The 18,633-nt window shown below is 38.2% G+C and overlaps 2 protein-coding genes across 2 annotated transcripts in view; both read left to right on the top strand.

Moving 5' to 3' along the window:
- Nucleotides 1-13,702, top strand: part of TXNRD3 (thioredoxin reductase 3) — a 14,349-nt gene extending 647 nt beyond the window's left edge. Inside the window, exons 2-15 of the mRNA XM_009284436.1 lie at nt 1,351-1,460; nt 1,645-1,758; nt 3,673-3,745; nt 4,660-4,779; nt 5,194-5,336; nt 6,811-6,926; nt 7,038-7,263; nt 7,492-7,584; nt 8,027-8,103; nt 8,991-9,147; nt 9,344-9,451; nt 10,375-10,470; nt 12,002-12,136; nt 12,425-13,702. Of these exons, the coding sequence (XP_009282711.1) occupies nt 1,351-1,460; nt 1,645-1,758; nt 3,673-3,745; nt 4,660-4,779; nt 5,194-5,336; nt 6,811-6,926; nt 7,038-7,263; nt 7,492-7,584; nt 8,027-8,103; nt 8,991-9,147; nt 9,344-9,451; nt 10,375-10,470; nt 12,002-12,136; nt 12,425-12,487 (1,631 nt within the window). The 3' untranslated portion in view covers nt 12,488-13,702. The remainder of the gene's footprint in view (nt 1-1,350; nt 1,461-1,644; nt 1,759-3,672; nt 3,746-4,659; nt 4,780-5,193; nt 5,337-6,810; nt 6,927-7,037; nt 7,264-7,491; nt 7,585-8,026; nt 8,104-8,990; nt 9,148-9,343; nt 9,452-10,374; nt 10,471-12,001; nt 12,137-12,424) is intronic.
- A 3,332-nt stretch (nt 13,703-17,034) lies between these two features.
- Nucleotides 17,035-18,633, top strand: part of CHST13 (carbohydrate sulfotransferase 13) — a 104,615-nt gene continuing 103,016 nt past the window's right edge. The window contains exon 1 of the mRNA XM_009284435.2: nt 17,035-17,120. The gene's annotated coding sequence lies outside the window, so the exon portion shown is untranslated. The remainder of the gene's footprint in view (nt 17,121-18,633) is intronic.

Genomic DNA, 18,633 nt, shown 5'->3' with positions numbered 1-18,633 from the left:
CCCAGATCTGATTTCTCTGAGGAGCCCTGTCTTTTGGGAAAAAGCCTGTGGTATTTTTCTCCTACCTCAGGTTCTTTTGTGGCTTTAGATGAATTGTTAATGTTTGACTTGGTATATGGGTGACCTTCATATGGAACATTGCTGAGTCATTGGAAGGAAGGGTAAATTCCAGTCCCTTGGCTGTTGCTAGTTTGAGGGTTTTCTTAAAGCCCGAGCTGCTTTAGTTTTTAGTACATGTGTAGTGCCTTATGCATATATGTCCATAATGCATGTAGTTTTTAATGTAGTTTTAAGAACAAGTAGTTTCTAATGTAATTCTTATTAAACTCTTAATTGCATTGTTGGTAAGCTGTTGAATATGTATTATCATCAATTTTTTTCTGTACAAAACTTAGTTTCCAATGCTTTTTTAAAGTTCTAATGCTTTTTTGAAGTGTTTATGCTTAAGCAGTATTTGGGAAAAATGCACTTATTTATTGATCCATAGCATCTCTTCTTACTTATTTTTACTTTTTATTAAAGTTGTGATACTGTGAACTAATTGTAGCCCAAGATATGCAAAGTACAATGCACAGTCATTTTTTTTCTGGAATTACTCCTAATCAATAATGTATTTCCCTTGCAATTGCTCTGATTACTGATACTAAATAGATACGGTCTTAGACTAAAAAGATTTTACTCAGTGATTACTGTAAATTCTCATTTCCTCATTTGCTGCCGGACAACTGTTGAGAGATCCAAATTGAGCCTGTGTGTAGGTGCTGATGATTCAGATGACAAGTCAGGTCAGGCAATGATAATCTTAAAATTGGAAGGTTTAAGACAATGTGGTGGGTAGAAAAAGTCTGAAGGTAACTTTAGGGTAAGCAGAAGAGCATGTTCGTTCTTCCCATCCCTATATTCTCATAATACAAAGCTGCTGGGCAAAACTATGTGCACTTACACAGAACATACTCCAAAACCAGACAATTCTCATGAAAGAAAAGCTGTCTGTATGTTCTCCTGTATATTTGGAAAAGAATTTTTGTGTAGTACCAAGTATGACGCTGTCAGGAAGAGACTGATAAGAATCCAGGAAATACAGGGACTAAACTCTACTACTTCAACTTTACTCCATTTTGTAGAATTATGGCTTGAAGCAATTTGTCCTTGGTATTTAAGTATGCTCTTTTGAGAAGTAGTTTCTGAAGACTTATGTTCAGGAAGTCTACAAATGTGATGCTTATAATAGAATTGTTTTCTTGGCAGGCCTCCAGTATATTGCAGTTCAAACCTTTAATACTTAAGGTTGTTTTAAAAGCTCCCTTCTTGAAAATTGTTCTATAATGTACCTGTTTCTTTTACTCTTAGCTGATGGACCCAGTATTCAGCAAGTGTTAGCAGAGCTAACTAATCAGAGGACAGTGCCTAATGTATTTGTGAATGGAACTCACATAGGTGGCTGTGATTCAACTTACCAGGTAACTTTTCTTTAAAAATCAGCTGGAAGTAGACAAGAGTACTAAGTGAATTTGCTGTTTGATCATAATTAAATTTTGTGTGACATATTAGAGTGGGTGATCTGGGTCAGAGAAGGCAATGTCATTCAGTTTTTGTTTGCTCAGAAATGTGTGTAGTAATTTGAATTCCCACCCCTCCCCCCAGGCTTATCACGATGGATCACTGCAGAAACTTCTTGGGGATAGCAAAGATGCAGAACCCTATGATTATGACCTCATTATTATTGGTGGTGGCTCAGGTGGACTTGCATGTTCCAAGGTATGACATGAAAATTGCATTAAAGAACAGGTTGTATATGAAACTTCTTCAAAAGTTAGTCTCTCTTTTAATCACAATAGTATAAAAGAGTCTATATTTTGATTATTATTACTGTTCAACTTGTTAATTAATGAATCAGTAGTGGTTTAGTAATGTGATCACTCAGGAGATCATGGTCTGTGTGGACCAGTTTCTAGCTGATGCCTATTCAGGTCTTGATCCTAATAATAGGTTTTAGGTTCCTGTCTGAGGGTGGAACCAAAAGTTTTTTCTAATTATCTCCTCTCCATGTGTAGTACACAGGCAGTTTAACACTTCCAAACAGTAATCTGGAAAACTTAAAGGCTACTCTTGAAGTACTTTTGACTGTTTAGGATTCAGGATCACCAGTCATCTAAAATGAAGTGCTTTCAGCTGTTCTTTCAAGGAACTGGTTCACTCTTTAGTTCTCTTTCTAGCTGCTTTTTCGGAAATGGTAATAGAGATTGTGTGCCTCTTACACAATTAGCTGTTGTTCAGAGTGCCTCAGGACCCAAGGTGTAGATTCAGTTTTCTCTTCTACCTGAGGGATTTGAACACACACTTCCCACCTCTCAGCCAGGTATCCTAACTGTCAGTTTATGGTTTGGGCATGGTGATGTTATTGACAGCCTTGGTGATTGCTATACAACAATACAGTTAAGTGTGCAACTTTCACTAGATAAATATAAGGCAGGCAGAAGTAGGTGACAATTGAATTCTTCAGTTGGCCAGTTGGGCATTTTCAGAATGCTCCAGATCTTTCCTCACAGTGCCTTCTGGGACATCACTCGTAAACTTGGTGTTAATTACCAAACTGTTCAGAGTGGGAGAGGTCAGGTATTCACAGAACACAAGATAGCAGGATAACTCTAAACCTTGTTTGAGCCAGGACTGCAGTAACTGCGCAGGAGTTCTTAAACAGATTTGAAGCACCTAAAGATTTGATCCAAGCCCTTGAAAGATCAAACAATGGGTAGCTTCAATCAAGTGCCTGGTAATTCCTTGGATAGAGTATCATAGGATTATTCAGGTTGGAATGGACATGAGGAGGATGTCTAGTCTAAGCTCTTGCTCCAAGCAGGGTCAACTGTGAGGTCAAACAAGATTATGCAGGACCTCATCCATTTGTGTCTTGAAAATAGCCAGGGGTGGAGATGGCACAGCCTTTCTGGGAAACCTGTTTCACTGCTTGAGCATTCTCATGGTGTGAAAGTTCCTTATATCCGGTCTGAAACTCTCTTGTTTCAACTTAACGGCCATCATCCTTTGTCCCTCCACTACTCGCTAGTGTGAAGAGCCTGGTGCAGTCATCTTAATGACCTCCTCATAGGAGGATTGGAAGTATTGGAAAATTGCTGTTGGGTCCCCTCCAAATCCACCTTTTCTCCAGGCTGAATGTCAAGTTCCCTCACCCTTCTCATAGGGCATGTGCTCCAGCCCCCTGAGCATCTTGATGGTCCTCCATTGAACTGTCGCCAGTTTATTAGTGTTGCTCTTTTTTTCATTCATGAACATGCCAAGTCAGTCCTGCCCTCCTGAGAAAAGGAGAGCTAACAGCATAAATATTTCTTTGGGTGAGGTAGAAGAGGATGATAGGCTGATAAGCCCATCTCATACCCTCTTCAGATCATGGCTTTTGACAGTGTAGGATGATATGGATGCAGCATTGAACATAAGCATCCATTCAAAGTTTGGAAGAAAGTAATAGTTTTTGAGGGATTTGAATTTTTGTCTAGTGAAGGAGGTGTCAGAGAGCCATATATGCTAATGAGACTAACTAGCAAAAGAGCCTTCTACTAGCGCTAAGTATATCACGACTGTAAATGAGCGGACAGGCTTTCTTGGTCAGGTAAAAGTTCAGTAGTGCTGACTTGTCTCTCCGTCTTTTTATAGGAAGCTGCTGCCTTGGGAAAGAAAGTAATGGTATTAGATTATGTTGTTCCAACGCCTCTGGGAACCTCATGGGGTAAGCTTCTGTTAACTTGTATCTTACCATGTTTGAGTGCCAGTGATACATACTGAGTTGTTAGATATTATGGTTTAGTATTCTTAGAAATTGTTGCTGAATTCCTGTAATTCTGGAACACAAATAACAAGAGTTGTTCTGCTTTTCTGGACAGTTATTTCTGTTTTGTGCATTGCTAACTCTCAGTTCTTTGTCAAATGTTCTAGTTCTATTCACTTTCAAATCGTGTCTGGATAGCGTGTGTGTACATGTTCACATTCTCATGTTTGTGGGGGTTTTTGCCTTTTAGTTCATCTAGTTCTATTTTGTGGGGGTTTTTGCCTTTTAGTTCATCTAGTTCTATTTTGTGGACAACTGATCTAGGCTACCTCCTAGAACAGTGTGACTATATGGCTATGCATGCTTCACCTTTCCATAATTAAAGACAGCTGCTGTCTGACCTTATTAATGCTATTGGCAGTTGAGAATGAGTAAGGAACTTCATTGGTCAAGTTTTATTGAGTCAAGGTATGAATGTGCTTTCATAGCTAAGATTTCAAACAAATACATATTTCAAATTCCACATAATAGGTGATACTAAACTCTAGGAACTCTGGGCTTTTTGCCTTGCTTACTTACCAATCTGACTAAAATCTGAAGCACTCTGAAGTAAGTATCCTGGGTTTATATTTAAGACAATGCACTGTACCCTTCTTGGTTCCATGAGTCAAGTAACCTCTTAAACTGAATACAAACTTGTAAGCTTAGTGTGTTCATTGTATTTTAAAATGTCTCTTACAACAGAAATTTCACATTACTTGTGTGGCTATAGCAAATATCACCGACTGATATATGGGTGATTATACAAAGCACATGATAGGAAAAGCATAAATATCCTGTTCATGCAGGTAATAACATAGTTCTTTCCATCTTAGGACTTGGTGGAACGTGTGTAAATGTAGGTTGCATTCCTAAGAAGCTAATGCATCAAGCAGCACTTCTGGGTCAGGCACTCCAAGATTCAAGGAAATACGGGTGGCAGTATGAACAACAAGGTTAGTAAGAACACAGAGGACAGACCAAGACAATGTACAGATGAGACTCTGAGCTTAAGATCGTTCTTGTACTTTGGATTTAGTAAACTAGAGGCAGGGTTCAGTAGTTTTCTTAGGTGAATCAGAAGGCATCCTCCTTCTTGAGTCATAGAAGCCTTTAGGATTGAAAGCTAATTGTGTTTTGTTCCCTATATTATATGAATTAAATGAAAGAACTTCTAGAATGAGCTTATTTCAGATAGTAACAAGTCAGGTAAATATTAGCATAATAGAACCAGACTTTAGTATGTATCCTCATTACTGATGATAATGATGTTTTCTTAGCATGATGTACAATGAATAAGACTTAAGTTTTTCTTTAAGGGTTTGTTGCACTTTGATTTCTTTAAATATGAAATTGATGTCTTGTTACAGTTAAACACAACTGGGAGGTTATGGTAGAAGCAATTCAAAACTACATTGGTTCTTTAAACTGGGGCTACCGAGTGTCCTTAAGAGAGAAGTCTGTGACATACCTCAATTCTTATGGAGAATTCATTGAACCACACAAAATTAAGGTATGTGCTGTGTTTAAAACATTTAGTTGGGAGGGAAAACTCTTGTTCTAAAACTGCCTTTTAAAATCCAACAAGGAAAAGGCTTCATCTTGACATTGCCAACTTAAGTCAACTGAAGTTAAAAACTCAATTGTGAAATAAGTTATTGATTCAAATTATTATTGTACTTTAGTACATGCCACAGTGTTTGCAAACCTAATAACTGTTATGTAAGAGTAATGTGGGTATCTGTGAACTTACAAACCTAATAACTGTTATGTAAGAGTAATGAAGGTATCTGTGAAATATGTCTTGCATGAATAGAGTAAGGTGGTCTCAGTTGTTAACTTCATGACTGAGGTCAGTAGCCTGAGTGAGGGGGCGGGGGGTGGGAAGAAGAGCCTTAGCTGTATGATTTTGCCACTTGGAAAATCTTCATACTAAAGCATAAAAACTATTGAAATTAAATTCAGATTAAGCACTTGAGTAACAGCACTGCTAGAACCTTATGCTGTATCAGCATGAGAATTAAACTGTCAGTTTTGCAAGACAAAACGTGCTGGCAATCTTGCTGTAAGTGATCATATTGTAGCAAGGTTAACTTGGAAGAACTGCATATTGAAGACAACTGTTTGGTTTAGTGGGTGTAATTACCTGTTTTCAATATGAGTTTATGAAGGCTGAACTACGTGTATTTCAGACCAAGAGACTAGTACTGAAAAGACAGTAGTATGTTCAACTTACCTCATCTACCAACTGTTCTAGTGTCCAGGTTTGCAGGTTATCTACTTAGTGTCCTTAGTCTATAAATGAAGCAGGACAGAAATCAGCAGGAGGTTGGACTAGGTGACCTCCTGAGATCCCTTCCAACCTGAATTACCTGATTACTCAATGGGGAGGAAGTTTCCCTTCATCTGTGTTGGAAAATAACTAAAGAGCAAGAACGAAGGTCAGATTTTGAGGGAGATGCATTGGCAAGATTAAATTTCCCAAGACCAAGGGCCTCTAGAGGTCAAATTAGTTTGAATTCATTTAAGGTTGGGTCTTAGGCCCTCTGAAATCATGTAACTAGATACTTTTTTTTTTAATTTCTACCTTAGCCTAAGAACTAATTGTTGTTATTCTGTCGCTAGCATTGTGTTGGCCTTTTATGTGGGGGCCGGGGGGCTTAATTTGTTGTGGCTTTTTATAACTTGAAAGTAAAGTTGTTACGAACGGTTCAATGTAAATGAGTAGTTGAAATGGGCAGGATTCAAAGAATAAATGATTTTAAGTGCTCTAACTAATGTGATAAAAGCCTGATAGTTTGTGATTTAAACCTGTTATTCTTCAGTGATCTGCATGGCTTCTCTAAATGTGTTAGTTCTTGTTTGAAACTTCTTGTTCTTGATTCTTAAACATATCCACAATATTTAAGGGGAGGATTACATAATTTTTTATTTTATCTTAAAACCTGTTCCTATGATAAAGACTTTAACTGTGTCTATATAAACAGGCAACTAATAGAAAAGGACAAGTATCCTATCACACAGCAGAGACTTTTGTCCTGGCAACAGGAGAAAGGCCTAGATATCTGGGTATCCCTGGAGATAAAGAATACTGTATTACAAGGTGAGATGAAAAGGCATAATAATAGACTGAACTTTGTCTGCTCTGGTGTTTGCAAAGACAAACAAGTTTGTGTTGGAAGAACCTTGTAACTTACACTTCTTTTCTTTTTAGTGATGACCTCTTCTCCCTGCCTTACTGCCCTGGCAAAACTCTAGTTGTGGGTGCTTCCTATGTGGCTCTAGAGTGTGCAGGATTTCTTGCTGGTCTAGGTCTAGATGTCACAGTGATGGTGCGTTCCATACTCCTTCGGGGCTTTGACCAAGAAATGGCAGAAAAAGTAGGTGCTTACATGGAAACACACGGCATAAAGTTCATCAGGAAGTTTGTACCTGTTCAGGCAAGTGCTTTCTTTAGGTTTCTTCTCTCCATGCAAAATTACTTTAAACAGCACATGTGGAATGCGCTTGCTGTCTGGGAAGGCTTTGGTGCTGTACAGGAATAAATGTTTTATGAGATTAAGCTTTTTTTACTGCTGAATGATAGATTAGTAGGTCAAGATTTGACATAACAATGTAAGTGAGCTCTGCTGCTTAAGGTCATTCTAAGCTTACAAATATTTATACAGGTTGAACAGTTGGAGGAAGGCATGCCTGGAAGACTGAAAGTGACAGCAAAGTCTACTGAGGGACCAGAAATCTTTGAAGAAGAATACAACACTGTAAGCATTTCTGGATTTGAAATGAAAATGTACTAAAATACTTTAAAAGTTGTATAGGAAAAAAGTAATGGGAAATCTTCCTTGAAAAAATGTTCACATAAATTACTGGCAGAAGAAAATATATGAAAATTCAAGATTCATCTTCAGTTGAGCCCTGTTAGCAGAATGGGTGAAACTTTATGTGCCTGGAATTTAGTTCACATGAACAGTGGTGTTGCTTCTGTTTTTGTTCTGATATTAATGTTTTGCTGTTTGTTGCATCTCTGAAACAAGTTGTACATGGAGTCTGAACTGTTGGTGGCTGTTTCAAAAAATTTTTTTGAAAAGTCACTTCAATCGTATGCTTCAGTTTTTGGTCTTTTTCTGAAAAAAAAAAAGGAAGTGTTATGCTGATTATGCTTTTCTTGCATAAAATTATTGCATTTAATTTTGGTTTTTTTAGGTTTTGATAGCCATTGGTCGTGATGCATGTACCAGAAATATTGGTTTAGAGACAATTGGTGTCAAAATCAATGAGAAGTGAGTATTACTCAACTCCCTTAAACCACTGAATGCGATGATTGGTTTTTTTTCTTTAACAATACCTCATGATGCTGATGCTTTTTTTTTTTAAAATCCTCACTCATACCTGGCAATTAGGCGAACCTTTAAAACCTTTTCTCTCCTGGATTTGAGTACAGTTGTCCATTAACTTAATTTCTTCAATATGTATTTCATAAAAGAACTATTCTGAATGAGTTAATACCTACTTGTTGGTCACTGTGCTTAAGGAATAGATTTAATATATTTGCTTAGTTTACTTAGAAACTACAGTTTAATATTCTGTTAAATTAAATGTTTTGTTCAGCTCATGTGGCAAGTTAATCTAGGGATTTAAAGAGGCAGCAAACTACTCACTTCCTACATATTTAAGTTTTTTCTTGCTTCTCCCTGGTGTCAGTGCAAAACTGGTGCAAAGAGGCAGGATTATATTGTTCAGGAGAGAGAAAAATTAAGATCAGGTTGCAGCAGCTAACAACTTACTAAGCCAACTTTCTTAAACATGTGAGTGATATTGCAGCTCTTTTTCCCCACAGGGGAAGATGCACATTGCAAGCTGTATAATAAGCAAGTAAAAGATCATAAGTCCAGAGATGTCTGAGTAACTTCATTGTCATCAGACCTGCACTGTTGCTCAGGTCAAAACTGGCCTACTGAATACTGACTTCAGCCATGTGTCAGAGTTGGGGTAATTGATGCTCTGAAGAGCTTGCAGTTGAAGTAAAAAAGGCATAAGCATATTTAATGAAATGTGCTCAGTAGTTAGAATAACATCTTTGTAGCAGAACTTCTCCCCTCTGTGTTTTGCTGAGCTCTGAGGAAGGTTATGATACCAAACTCTATTCTCTTTTCTGTTTGTTTCAAAGGAATGGGAAAGTACCTGTAAATGATGAAGAGCAAACCAATGTGCCTTATGTTTACGCTATTGGAGATATATTGGATGGAAAGCTTGAACTTACTCCAGTTGCCATTCAAGCAGGGAAACTGCTAGCCCGCAGGCTTTATGGTGGTAGTTCCACAAAGGTAAAGCTATAAGAATACAACTTCAACTTACTTCTATACTTTTTGCCTCAAAATTGCAATAACACATGAGTTGATTTGTCTACTTTGGGCACTGCAAGTGTTTTGTGTTTAAAAAAAAGTGCTAATACAACTTTTCCTGTTATGTACTGTATAGAACTCGCATAGTCTAAATACAAATTTTGTTTTTTATTTTTAGTGTGACTATATCAATGTACCAACAACAGTGTTTACTCCTTTAGAGTATGGCAGCTGTGGGTTAGCTGAAGAAAGAGCCGTAGAAGAATACGGAAAGCAAAACTTGGAGGTGAGAGCACTTGAGACTTGTTTAACTGGTAGCTTGAGAATGTTTTTCTTGGGCCTTGCTGCTTTATGCTCAAGACATAGTGTTAAAACAAGATTAGAAGGTTAGCTAGATAGGTCTTTGATTGTGGAAGTGTTGTCATCTGGCTAACAAGGTAGTGGACTCCCAGAAATCCAGGACTGGACTTGATAACGTTAGAATTGTGCGTAGTTATTTGTATGCTGCTGAGAAGCATTTGACTTCAGGAGGCCAAACTCAGGTCGCAAAACTGTAGGTGGTTTTTTTTGTTGTTGTGAATTAAAGACTTATGTTGAAGTATACTAAACTCCTGGGATGAACTGTCTGTTTTCTGCTTATTCACTGTACTTGAATTGGGAATTAATTTCTTCCTGACCTTTTCTTAATGGCTATAGGAGTATCAGGCATAACTTCCCTGTTTTATGGTAATTTCTGGCTTCCCCACTGCCCTGAAGAGTTTCATTAAAGTTGTTTGCATGCCTTGTGTTTAACTCCTTACATCTTTCAAATACACTTGGCATTATTTAGCTTCTGCTGTTAACTGTTTTGCAGAATAGGTTTAAACTTACAATAGGTAAGGTAAGAATAGGTATTAATTTTGTACTATTAAAGCACTTCTCTTTCTGAAAGTGCGATCTTAAAATGCTGTGTCTTATAGCTGTTGCTGTTTTAATCGAGTATTTAAATCAGGGGCACATGGTTTGAGTCAAGTCTTCCTCTACTGACTTTTGGAGGGTGGACTGCTTGGGCTGGGGGGAACAAAAATCACTGTCTTGTCTAGTATATGTTATGAAAATCTAATGGGTTAAAGGTCAAACCACCTATTTGTAAAGACATTAAAAATTAGAATTATGTCTCACTGAATTAATTCATCAAATTCTAATGCTCTTTTTCTTGTCATCCTCCAGGTTTATCACAGTTTGTTCTGGCCACTTGAATGGACAGTACCAGGCAGAGATAACAATACTTGTTATGCAAAGATTATCTGCAGTAAACATGACGATGTAAGTAGCAAACTGGAATGGATATGCTGAGTGTGTTCTTGAAATGTCTTTTCAGACTAGCCAACGGACTAATATCTTTTATTTGGCCTGCCTGAGGCCAGCTTCACCCATTCTGTTAACATAAGTGTTTGTTTTAAGAGGTCTAATCAGTTTGGAGAGAGCCGATTGTCTTGTTTTGGGTTTTTTGGTATAACAGCTGTTGGAGCAAGTGGTAGCTTTATACATTATGAAACTTCATCCTGAGTTCCAATTTAAGGATGGATTTGTGAAGAAATTCGCCAAGGTTTTTCTTCCAAGTGGGTTTTGAGTAACTGTACTATCTGGTGTCTTGCTTTAGGTTTCTGGACTGTGTGTGTTTTGCCCTTTGAGAAGTGCAGAGTTTTGTATGTTTAGTAGAAACTTGGAAAACGTGGTTAGTCCTAGAAAACTCAGTGATGAGAAATGGGAATTTCTGGTGATCAGTAGGTTCTTGTTGCAAAAAATAAGTGCCAATGCTGTCCGGTATTTTTCACCGAAACTATCTGGGAGAACAGACAAAGGAAGATTTTTGGTGTTTAAAATTACTTTGGAGAGAAGGAATGATATGATGAAATAGCATGGCTTTTAAGCAAAGAGGAAGCAAGCTTACTCTTTCCCTTATTAGCCCACCTAAACCTTTCTCAAAGACTGCAGAAAGGTTCAAACTTCTGCTTTTATCGGAGCCTCATTGGAAATAATCCACATGAAAAGAACACAATGGAAGGAGGGACTTTAATTAGATTTCTATGTGAAAGGTTTTTTCCCAGGATGCTGGAGGAGAATGTAAGGTAAATAGTGTATTTAAATTGCTCGTATTACGAGGAATTTGTATCCTATCTTGCAAATCATGGCCAGACCTGGGCTAGGACATCTCTGAAGGTATGGAAACATCCTGGGAAAATGTTTTAAAACATTGTTTGTATCCCTCTTGATAAACCAATTAATGAAACAAATTGGAACAAACCACACCTATTTTTAACTTTTTTTTTGTAACCTACTTCCATCAGTCTAGATCTTGCTACAGAGACAGCTTGCTCAAAATTCAAGTCTATAATGTTGTCATTTTCCTTCTTAACTGCTTGGGGAGGGAGGGAACAGCCAGTGAGGCTCTTCAGTATCAGATTTTTAACAAACAATATAAACAGGTCCTCTATCTGACCTAACCTCAATGTAGAAAAATAATTTTAAATCTGAATGTACTAAACATACTGTATATCTGTAAAATCATAAAAACAACTGACAAAACTAGATCTGTTTAGTTTTAGGCAGTATCTTTGAATTAGTATCTTTGAATGACTTTAAAACTCAATCATCTTAAAACGTGTTTCATCCTGCTATAATGGACTGAAAAGAACTGCAGAACTACTTTCTTTGGAGTAGCTCATTTTTTGTTACTCTGCTATTGACCTGCTTGCATTACATACAATTTTTAGTGTCATGGGAGTTACATGCTAGAGCTTTTGTTAAACTGTACCTAGTACTAACTCCTGTTTTGTTCTCACCTGTCTTAAAGAATCGTGTGATAGGATTTCATGTTCTTGGACCTAATGCTGGTGAAGTTACCCAAGGTTTTGCTGCTGCAATAAAATGTGGTCTCACCAAAGAATTACTTGATGAAACAATTGGTATCCATCCAACTTGTGGAGAGGTAAGGGAAGGAGAGGGCACAGCTTGATTTAAAACCTGCTTTTGAAAATGGTTACCTAGATGCAAGGAAAGAATACTACATTGTATTTTGAGATTTTAGTATTTGCTTAACTTATAGTTAGAAGTTCTTGACATGTGATAGAAAATGTGTTAATTTGCGCTGCAATTTCTTTTCCGTTGTAACAGTGCAAAGAAATCTAGTATTGTTACTTTACAAGGGGAGACCAGTAGGCATGTGGATGATGATACAGAGCAACAGTAAATAAGCTGTTCTTTTGGTGTCTTACAGGTGTTCACTACAATGGATATTACAAAATCTTCAGGACAAGACATCACTCAAAGGGGCTGCTGAGGTTAAACCTGCTGTTTTACATGTTTTCATGTTGTGCATGCTTGGTTCTGTGGAAGCCCTAATACATCCAACTTCTTTGCAGCAAAATAAACATTTGCATCAGTACCACTGCATGTACTGCAGCTCGGAGTGGTGCCTTTGTGAGGCTTCCTCAGTAAATAGTGTTGCAAACGGAAACAGTAATACAGCAGGGAAATATTGAACTGTAAATCCTGACTTTGTTTGGTATCAGCACTACTGTGCTTTTTTGATGTTCTGGCTCGGAACCTTATTGTGAGGTGAGCTACGACTGATGGCTGCCATGCAATGTTGGGAGATCTCTTCGTCCGGTCAGATGACTGAACTCTTCCTGAAGGAAATTCTTAGTTGCACAAATTAAAGCTAATGCTTCTAGGCTCCAGTGTCTTGTACAAATGCCTGAGATGGAGGGCAAAAATATAATTGAATGATTCTTGCCAACAGTTTACAGTTGACTGATTTATCTTTTGTGATGCATTTTGTTTTACTTAATGGTATATTCAGTTGAGGTGAGATGGCACAAATAGGATGCAATGTTGAGCAGTGCAGTTCAAGCACTAGTCTCCCACCTCAACCAGTCTAAAACTTCAAAGTAATCTAAGACATTGCTGTTGTTCACATTCATAGTTGTTTGACCTCAGGTGACACCATGTCTTCAAGATAAAAATTTCAGTTGTAGGCATCTTGTGTGTCAGGGTTGAAGAGCATAAGCGCAAGACCTTGTCAATTTGTTCTTGTTGTTTATGACTATATTTAGTGCTAATAGTCTCAAATCTGGTTTCAGCTCAGTAATGTAAAACATCACAGAACCCAGAACTGTAAGTCTGTACTCTTATGTGGAGTATTGAAGTCAGCAGGGTCTGAGAGCAATCCGTCCCACTAATGTAGTAGGTGCCTGCCCATGATGGTAGTAAGCGTTGTATGGAATTTTTGAAGTGTGTGTTGCAGCAGAGAACAATGACTTGGTGGGCTATCATGCTTTGTGTAGTGTTGTGTACAGTCAGTACTCGGAAGCTTTCTTCCACCCCTAGCATTCTGGTCTGGGGGAATTGTGCTTCAATTTGGCTCTTAGTTTTGTCCAAAGAGATGTTTTGAAAGACTATTCTGAACATTGTATGATAGTAAACAAACAGTTTTTAACTATTTAACCTATGATGTACCATGGAATTTGAAGTTCAATAAACAACACATACAGCACTGTGGTGTCTGACCTCATGGTTTATGTTATCACATACTTGAGAGTTTCTTGTGCTTCGATTATATTGTTTATCACATGTAATAATAAAAGCTCTATAGACTTGTGCATGCTGTAATCTTTCAAATGGAGAAACAAGTTTTCTTGACACATCTGGGGGCTTGCTCAAGAAATCTAATGTGCTTCTATTTCAGTATGCAGAATTCTCTCTATTCAACCTGAGAGAACAACTTTATGCCACTTCTGTGTATCCCAGAAGATCGTAAGCATGTATGTTGTAGTGTTTAACTGCAACATAGCTGAAAGATGCTCAGTAGAATCTAGCTAGAATGTAAGCAACAAATCTTGCTGGTGTTCAAATTTAATAACTCTTGAAGACTTTGAGGTTTTGCTGTGGGTGCCTAGTAGTACTGCAAAATATTTTCACTTGACAATGGGGACATTTGCTGAGCTTCTGTGTTGCTTTGCTGCAGAGCTCTGGGGAGTTACTTGTTCTGGTCTGTCGTAGACATATTTGATAAAGCCACCTGCTTGCTATCACTTCTGCAGCAGTGACCTTTAAGAGTGGCACTGCCAAAACCTTGCGTGCCTGAAAGTTTGCCTCTTAATAGGTCAGATGTTACAGTTCGAAGTAAAGTAGGCATAATAGTAGTGTAGAAGTGACCTTAATCTCTAAGTTGAAGTGGATGAACCAGAGACTCATCTGAGCTCTTTCAAAAAGTCGGGGTGATTAGGGTGGACAGCTAGTAGCAGGTAATATGTTACAGACTTTGCACAATCTCAACAGCTGAAATGGAACTTAGTAAACAATAAAGCATTCAGAAGGCTTTATATCATGAGAAACTGACTGGTAATGGCAAAGTTTACCTTGAGTAGCCATGTTATAGAGGAAGTGAAGGAGGAAGCAAATCAAGTCAATGAATGATAACTTCCTGAATTTACTATTAGTAAGTACTAATTGGGTTTTATTTCAAATTCAGATTTGATTTGCAGGTTCAAGTTAATTGATTCAAGTAATTACCACTTGCGTATCTGTAACAGTGTACTAATTGTAGATGTTCCTTATGTCAAACTTGCCAGGCTGTCAGCTCTTTCTAAGTGATACTTTAGAAGCATTGAGCACTCTATACAGTTAGTCTTTTAAGCTTTAAAACCTCCAGTTAAAATATACAATAAGTAGCTAATAGCAAGAGCAGTATTTTAAGTGAACATGTTGCTTGTGTTCGATAGGCTCATGTGTAAAGTAAAAGGTGCCATGACAACAAGACATAGTTAAAAGCCAGAATTTTAAGCTTGACAGTAGGTGTTAGAGAAAAAGGTAGAATCTCAGAAGTAAAAACCTGTAACAGCCAAGTAAATACCCCTGAATATAGAGTCTGACACTGTTTCTCCAATCTTTTTTTTTTTTGTTTGTTTGGTCTGAGTTAAATAAGTAGAATGGCTTCCTGCTCCAGTCTTTTCTAAAGTATCTTAAGTATTCTACACCTGGAGTCTAGCTGTTGTGTGACCCTAAATGCTCAAGTTGTCAGTTCTCCCACATATTGGGGCCATGTTTTCTCATTCTCAAAGCCCTCTTTTGCCCAGCACCTTTCAGGCTTGTTGTATCTTAGTAATGTGTTATTTGTAAAACTGAAAATAAATTTAAAAAATTGCAGGCCCGGTATAGGGGCCAAGTGTGGGGAGAATTTCCTGATGCAGTTCTGAAAAGACTTTGAGACAGCTTTTGCCTGTTTCATTATGTTGCAGTTTCTGCAGTTTCTCCAGTTTCTGCTGGTCTGCCCTCTGACAAGAAACTTATGGGGAATGATGTACATTCGGTGCAATGAGGTGTAACAGCTGGGTTAGCTTGATAAAAAAACTGTGAGAAACAGACATCAGTTTACGCAAGCTGATTAAATGATCCTCTATAGGCCAAGTAACTGCAGGCAGTGAACACTAGCACTTTCTCTGTATGTATTTGTTTGCTTGAGCAACGAGTAGACATTTAAAACTACAGGGAGAGTCTTTTGATTGTTATGCTACATAAGTAGCATTTAAATAAGTATCTGCTTATGGTTGTCTTCAGTTTTCAAGCTCGCTTTGATGGAAACTCAGCTAGTGCAGGTCTAACTGGCTTTAGAATGCTCTAAAACAATCTCCCCTCTAGCTGACAAGGAACAGATGCCTTGTCCTGAAACTCATTTGCTCCAAATCATTAGTGAGTTTGGGTAGTACAGACACTCAAGCAGTGGCATTAAAGGCAAAATGGTGTGTTTACAGTTCTGTTGTCATAAATGTTGTTCACCAAATTCTGAAGGGGTGTTCTGTGTCCTTAAAATACTCTGATACTTATTCATACTGTAATATCAGGAACCTTTTATAGGCTGCAGTTGAAAATACTCAGTTGCTTACTGAATCTGCTCTTAGCTGAAGCAATGTTTTGTCTAGATCACTGATAATTATGGCACTCTATCTGGACTGTAGCTCTTGAAACAGTGGATAAACAGCAAAGCTGTGTGGTTTTTTTAACTTATTGGTGAAATTTATCCTTTCCAGGCCTAGGAGTGGTTATAATTATTGTAAACATAGAAAACACTTAATCATCAAATTAGTAGATGGCTTTCCACATAGCATGAATTTTAATTATATTTTCAACACTGTAATTTGTCTTGAGTAACATGAGCAGCTAGTTGGCCTGTGCAAGAACTGTGGGAGCAAGTCAGAGACAAAAGGGGGAGCTGAATATTCTGTAATAAGCCTTGAAATGCCAGAATAAGACACGAAAGATTTTTCCTGTATAACTGTACTATTTAAAGCTTCGGATTCTCACTATTCCCCTTAGAGTGGCTTTTGACAAAGACTTGAGGTGTTTACCTTTTTTCAACACAGCTCAAATACTGGAAGAAAAGAAAACTGAAAAATAACTTTTTTTAGTTCTAAACCGGAATTCCTATATGTTTAAATCTTGTGCTTGTCAAGCCTCCCCCGAATATTGGCAAAGGAAAAATTCATGGATGTGCCTTAGAAGAGGTGGGAACAGCAGAGGAAGGAAAGGTCAAGTGTTTTAACTAAAAATAAACAGTGGATCTAATGAACCAAACCACTTTTCTGTGGGTTTGCAGCACTACATAATCTATTCTCAAGGTTGTAATTCAAGTAAATGAAGAGACAGGTTAAGAACTCCTTAAATGACCTTTTTTAATTGACAGTACACAGTGAGTATGTGTTGTGTGTGATTGAACATCTTCACCTCCATTGAGGTATATGAGCTCACAATTTGGAGCGGAGATGCGTAGTTTCCAGTGCTGCCTCTAAAAATAGCAACCATCCTCCACGATAATTTCCTTGCATGGCAAAAGCAGGAGCAGTCCTGTGCTCAAGAGTGTTACAATGACGAGACGTTTGGGAGGCAGCACTGATTGCTTGTTGACCAGAAGGCAGGTTAGAAAATACCATTTGTTTATTTTGCAGAGCCAATGTCACTGGTCTGCTGGTTATTTGTACTTCCTTTTGGAACAGCAAATATGACTTAGTCAAGTTTGTGTGCGCATTGTGGTGCTTGGTCTGCAAGGGGAGAAATTACCAAATTACCAAAACCAGCTGTATATGTATCTGCAGCAGATATATCTGGGTAGGGAAGAAAAGAATGACTGTCTTATCTAGAGGTTGAAGTAGACATAGCAGTTCTTGGAGGATTTTTTAAGCTATAGTATTTTCTACTAGCTTTTTCTTTAAATAACTTGCCGCTCTTATGATGCTTACAGTCCAAACTTGATGGTGATGAAAATTTAAGAAGTTTACCTTTGATTTCTAAATAGAAAAAGTTGTCTTAAATCAGTTTAGCAGCTTTGTTGTTTTGTCCACTGAAAGGACAAAAGTGCTATTTCTATAGCTAACTTGGTTAAAAATAACTTATTGCAGTCGCCTATTTTTTCTGAAATACAAGAGTAGGGGGGTCTCTGTACGTACAATGTCCTACAAGGAATTCTGTCTTCAAAGAAATTCACTTTGTCTCCCTTTCCCACTACACCCTGCCGAGTCCCCAGCTGTGACTGATTTGACTCATCTGTTTCTGCTGCTCTGAGTAGTGTGCCTGCTAACTGTAGGTATGTGTAAGTTGTAACTAAGTGGACTGAGAACCGAGGTTTTGTGAGCCTAAAAGTGTCTGGAGAAGAAACTCCCTTTAAGTAGTACTTACACTGTTGTTGCTGTTTGCTTTTAACAGAGGCTGATAGTTGTGGGTAGATGCTGGCATGGTTCACCACCTTGCCTTGTAAAAATGTGACTCTTGGAAACCTGGCACTGATTTCTTTACGTAATCTTCCCTTTGACATGCTCTGACTTGGAGCTTGCATGGTGTGTGGGCGGAGGGCAATTTAGAGCACTGATCGGGTCTGAACTATTGCAGATGGTGATTGAGTGAGTGGACTAGGAAGCAAAGATTTTACTATGTGCTGTTCCCTCCCTTTGCAGGCAGAATTTCCCTCGGCCTGATTCACTCTGTTCTTCTACCTGTCTATCCCCCTTGACAAAGATTATTGCCTACCCTGTGGGATACAAGATCTTCCTAGTCTCTCTCCCCAGATAAGAGACCCCATACTTTCCCTGGAGCAAATACCTCTACAAAACTGCCCTAATTCTCTTCCCCTTCCTCTGTCACTTTCCAGGCTTTCAATTACAGCTGTCACCTCCCCATTGCATTTTTATTGCTCTTGAATGTTAATTTTATTGACCTTTGACAATTCCCTCCCTCCTCCCAGCTGAGGGACAAGCTTTAGAAGGATTATTCCTCTTGAAGGTGATTAAAGGTGCTCCTTGATTGCCAGATTGGCTTCTCCATAACATTCAAGGTCTCTGCTGAGCCAGAGAAGCGGAGGAAGAAAGCTTGGGAAACAGGCCAACTGCCTCCTGTGCTGGATGAAGCACCATTAAACAGCCCCGTCCTTTCAGGCTC

The sequence above is a fragment of the Aptenodytes forsteri genome, unplaced genomic scaffold (genome assembly GCF_000699145.1).
Source record: "Aptenodytes forsteri isolate BGI_AS27 unplaced genomic scaffold, ASM69914v1 Scaffold53, whole genome shotgun sequence".
NCBI lineage: Eukaryota > Metazoa > Chordata > Aves > Sphenisciformes > Spheniscidae > Aptenodytes > Aptenodytes forsteri.
The sequence above is the reverse complement of the archived record's forward strand: the minus strand, read 5'-3'. Positions and strand labels throughout refer to the sequence as shown.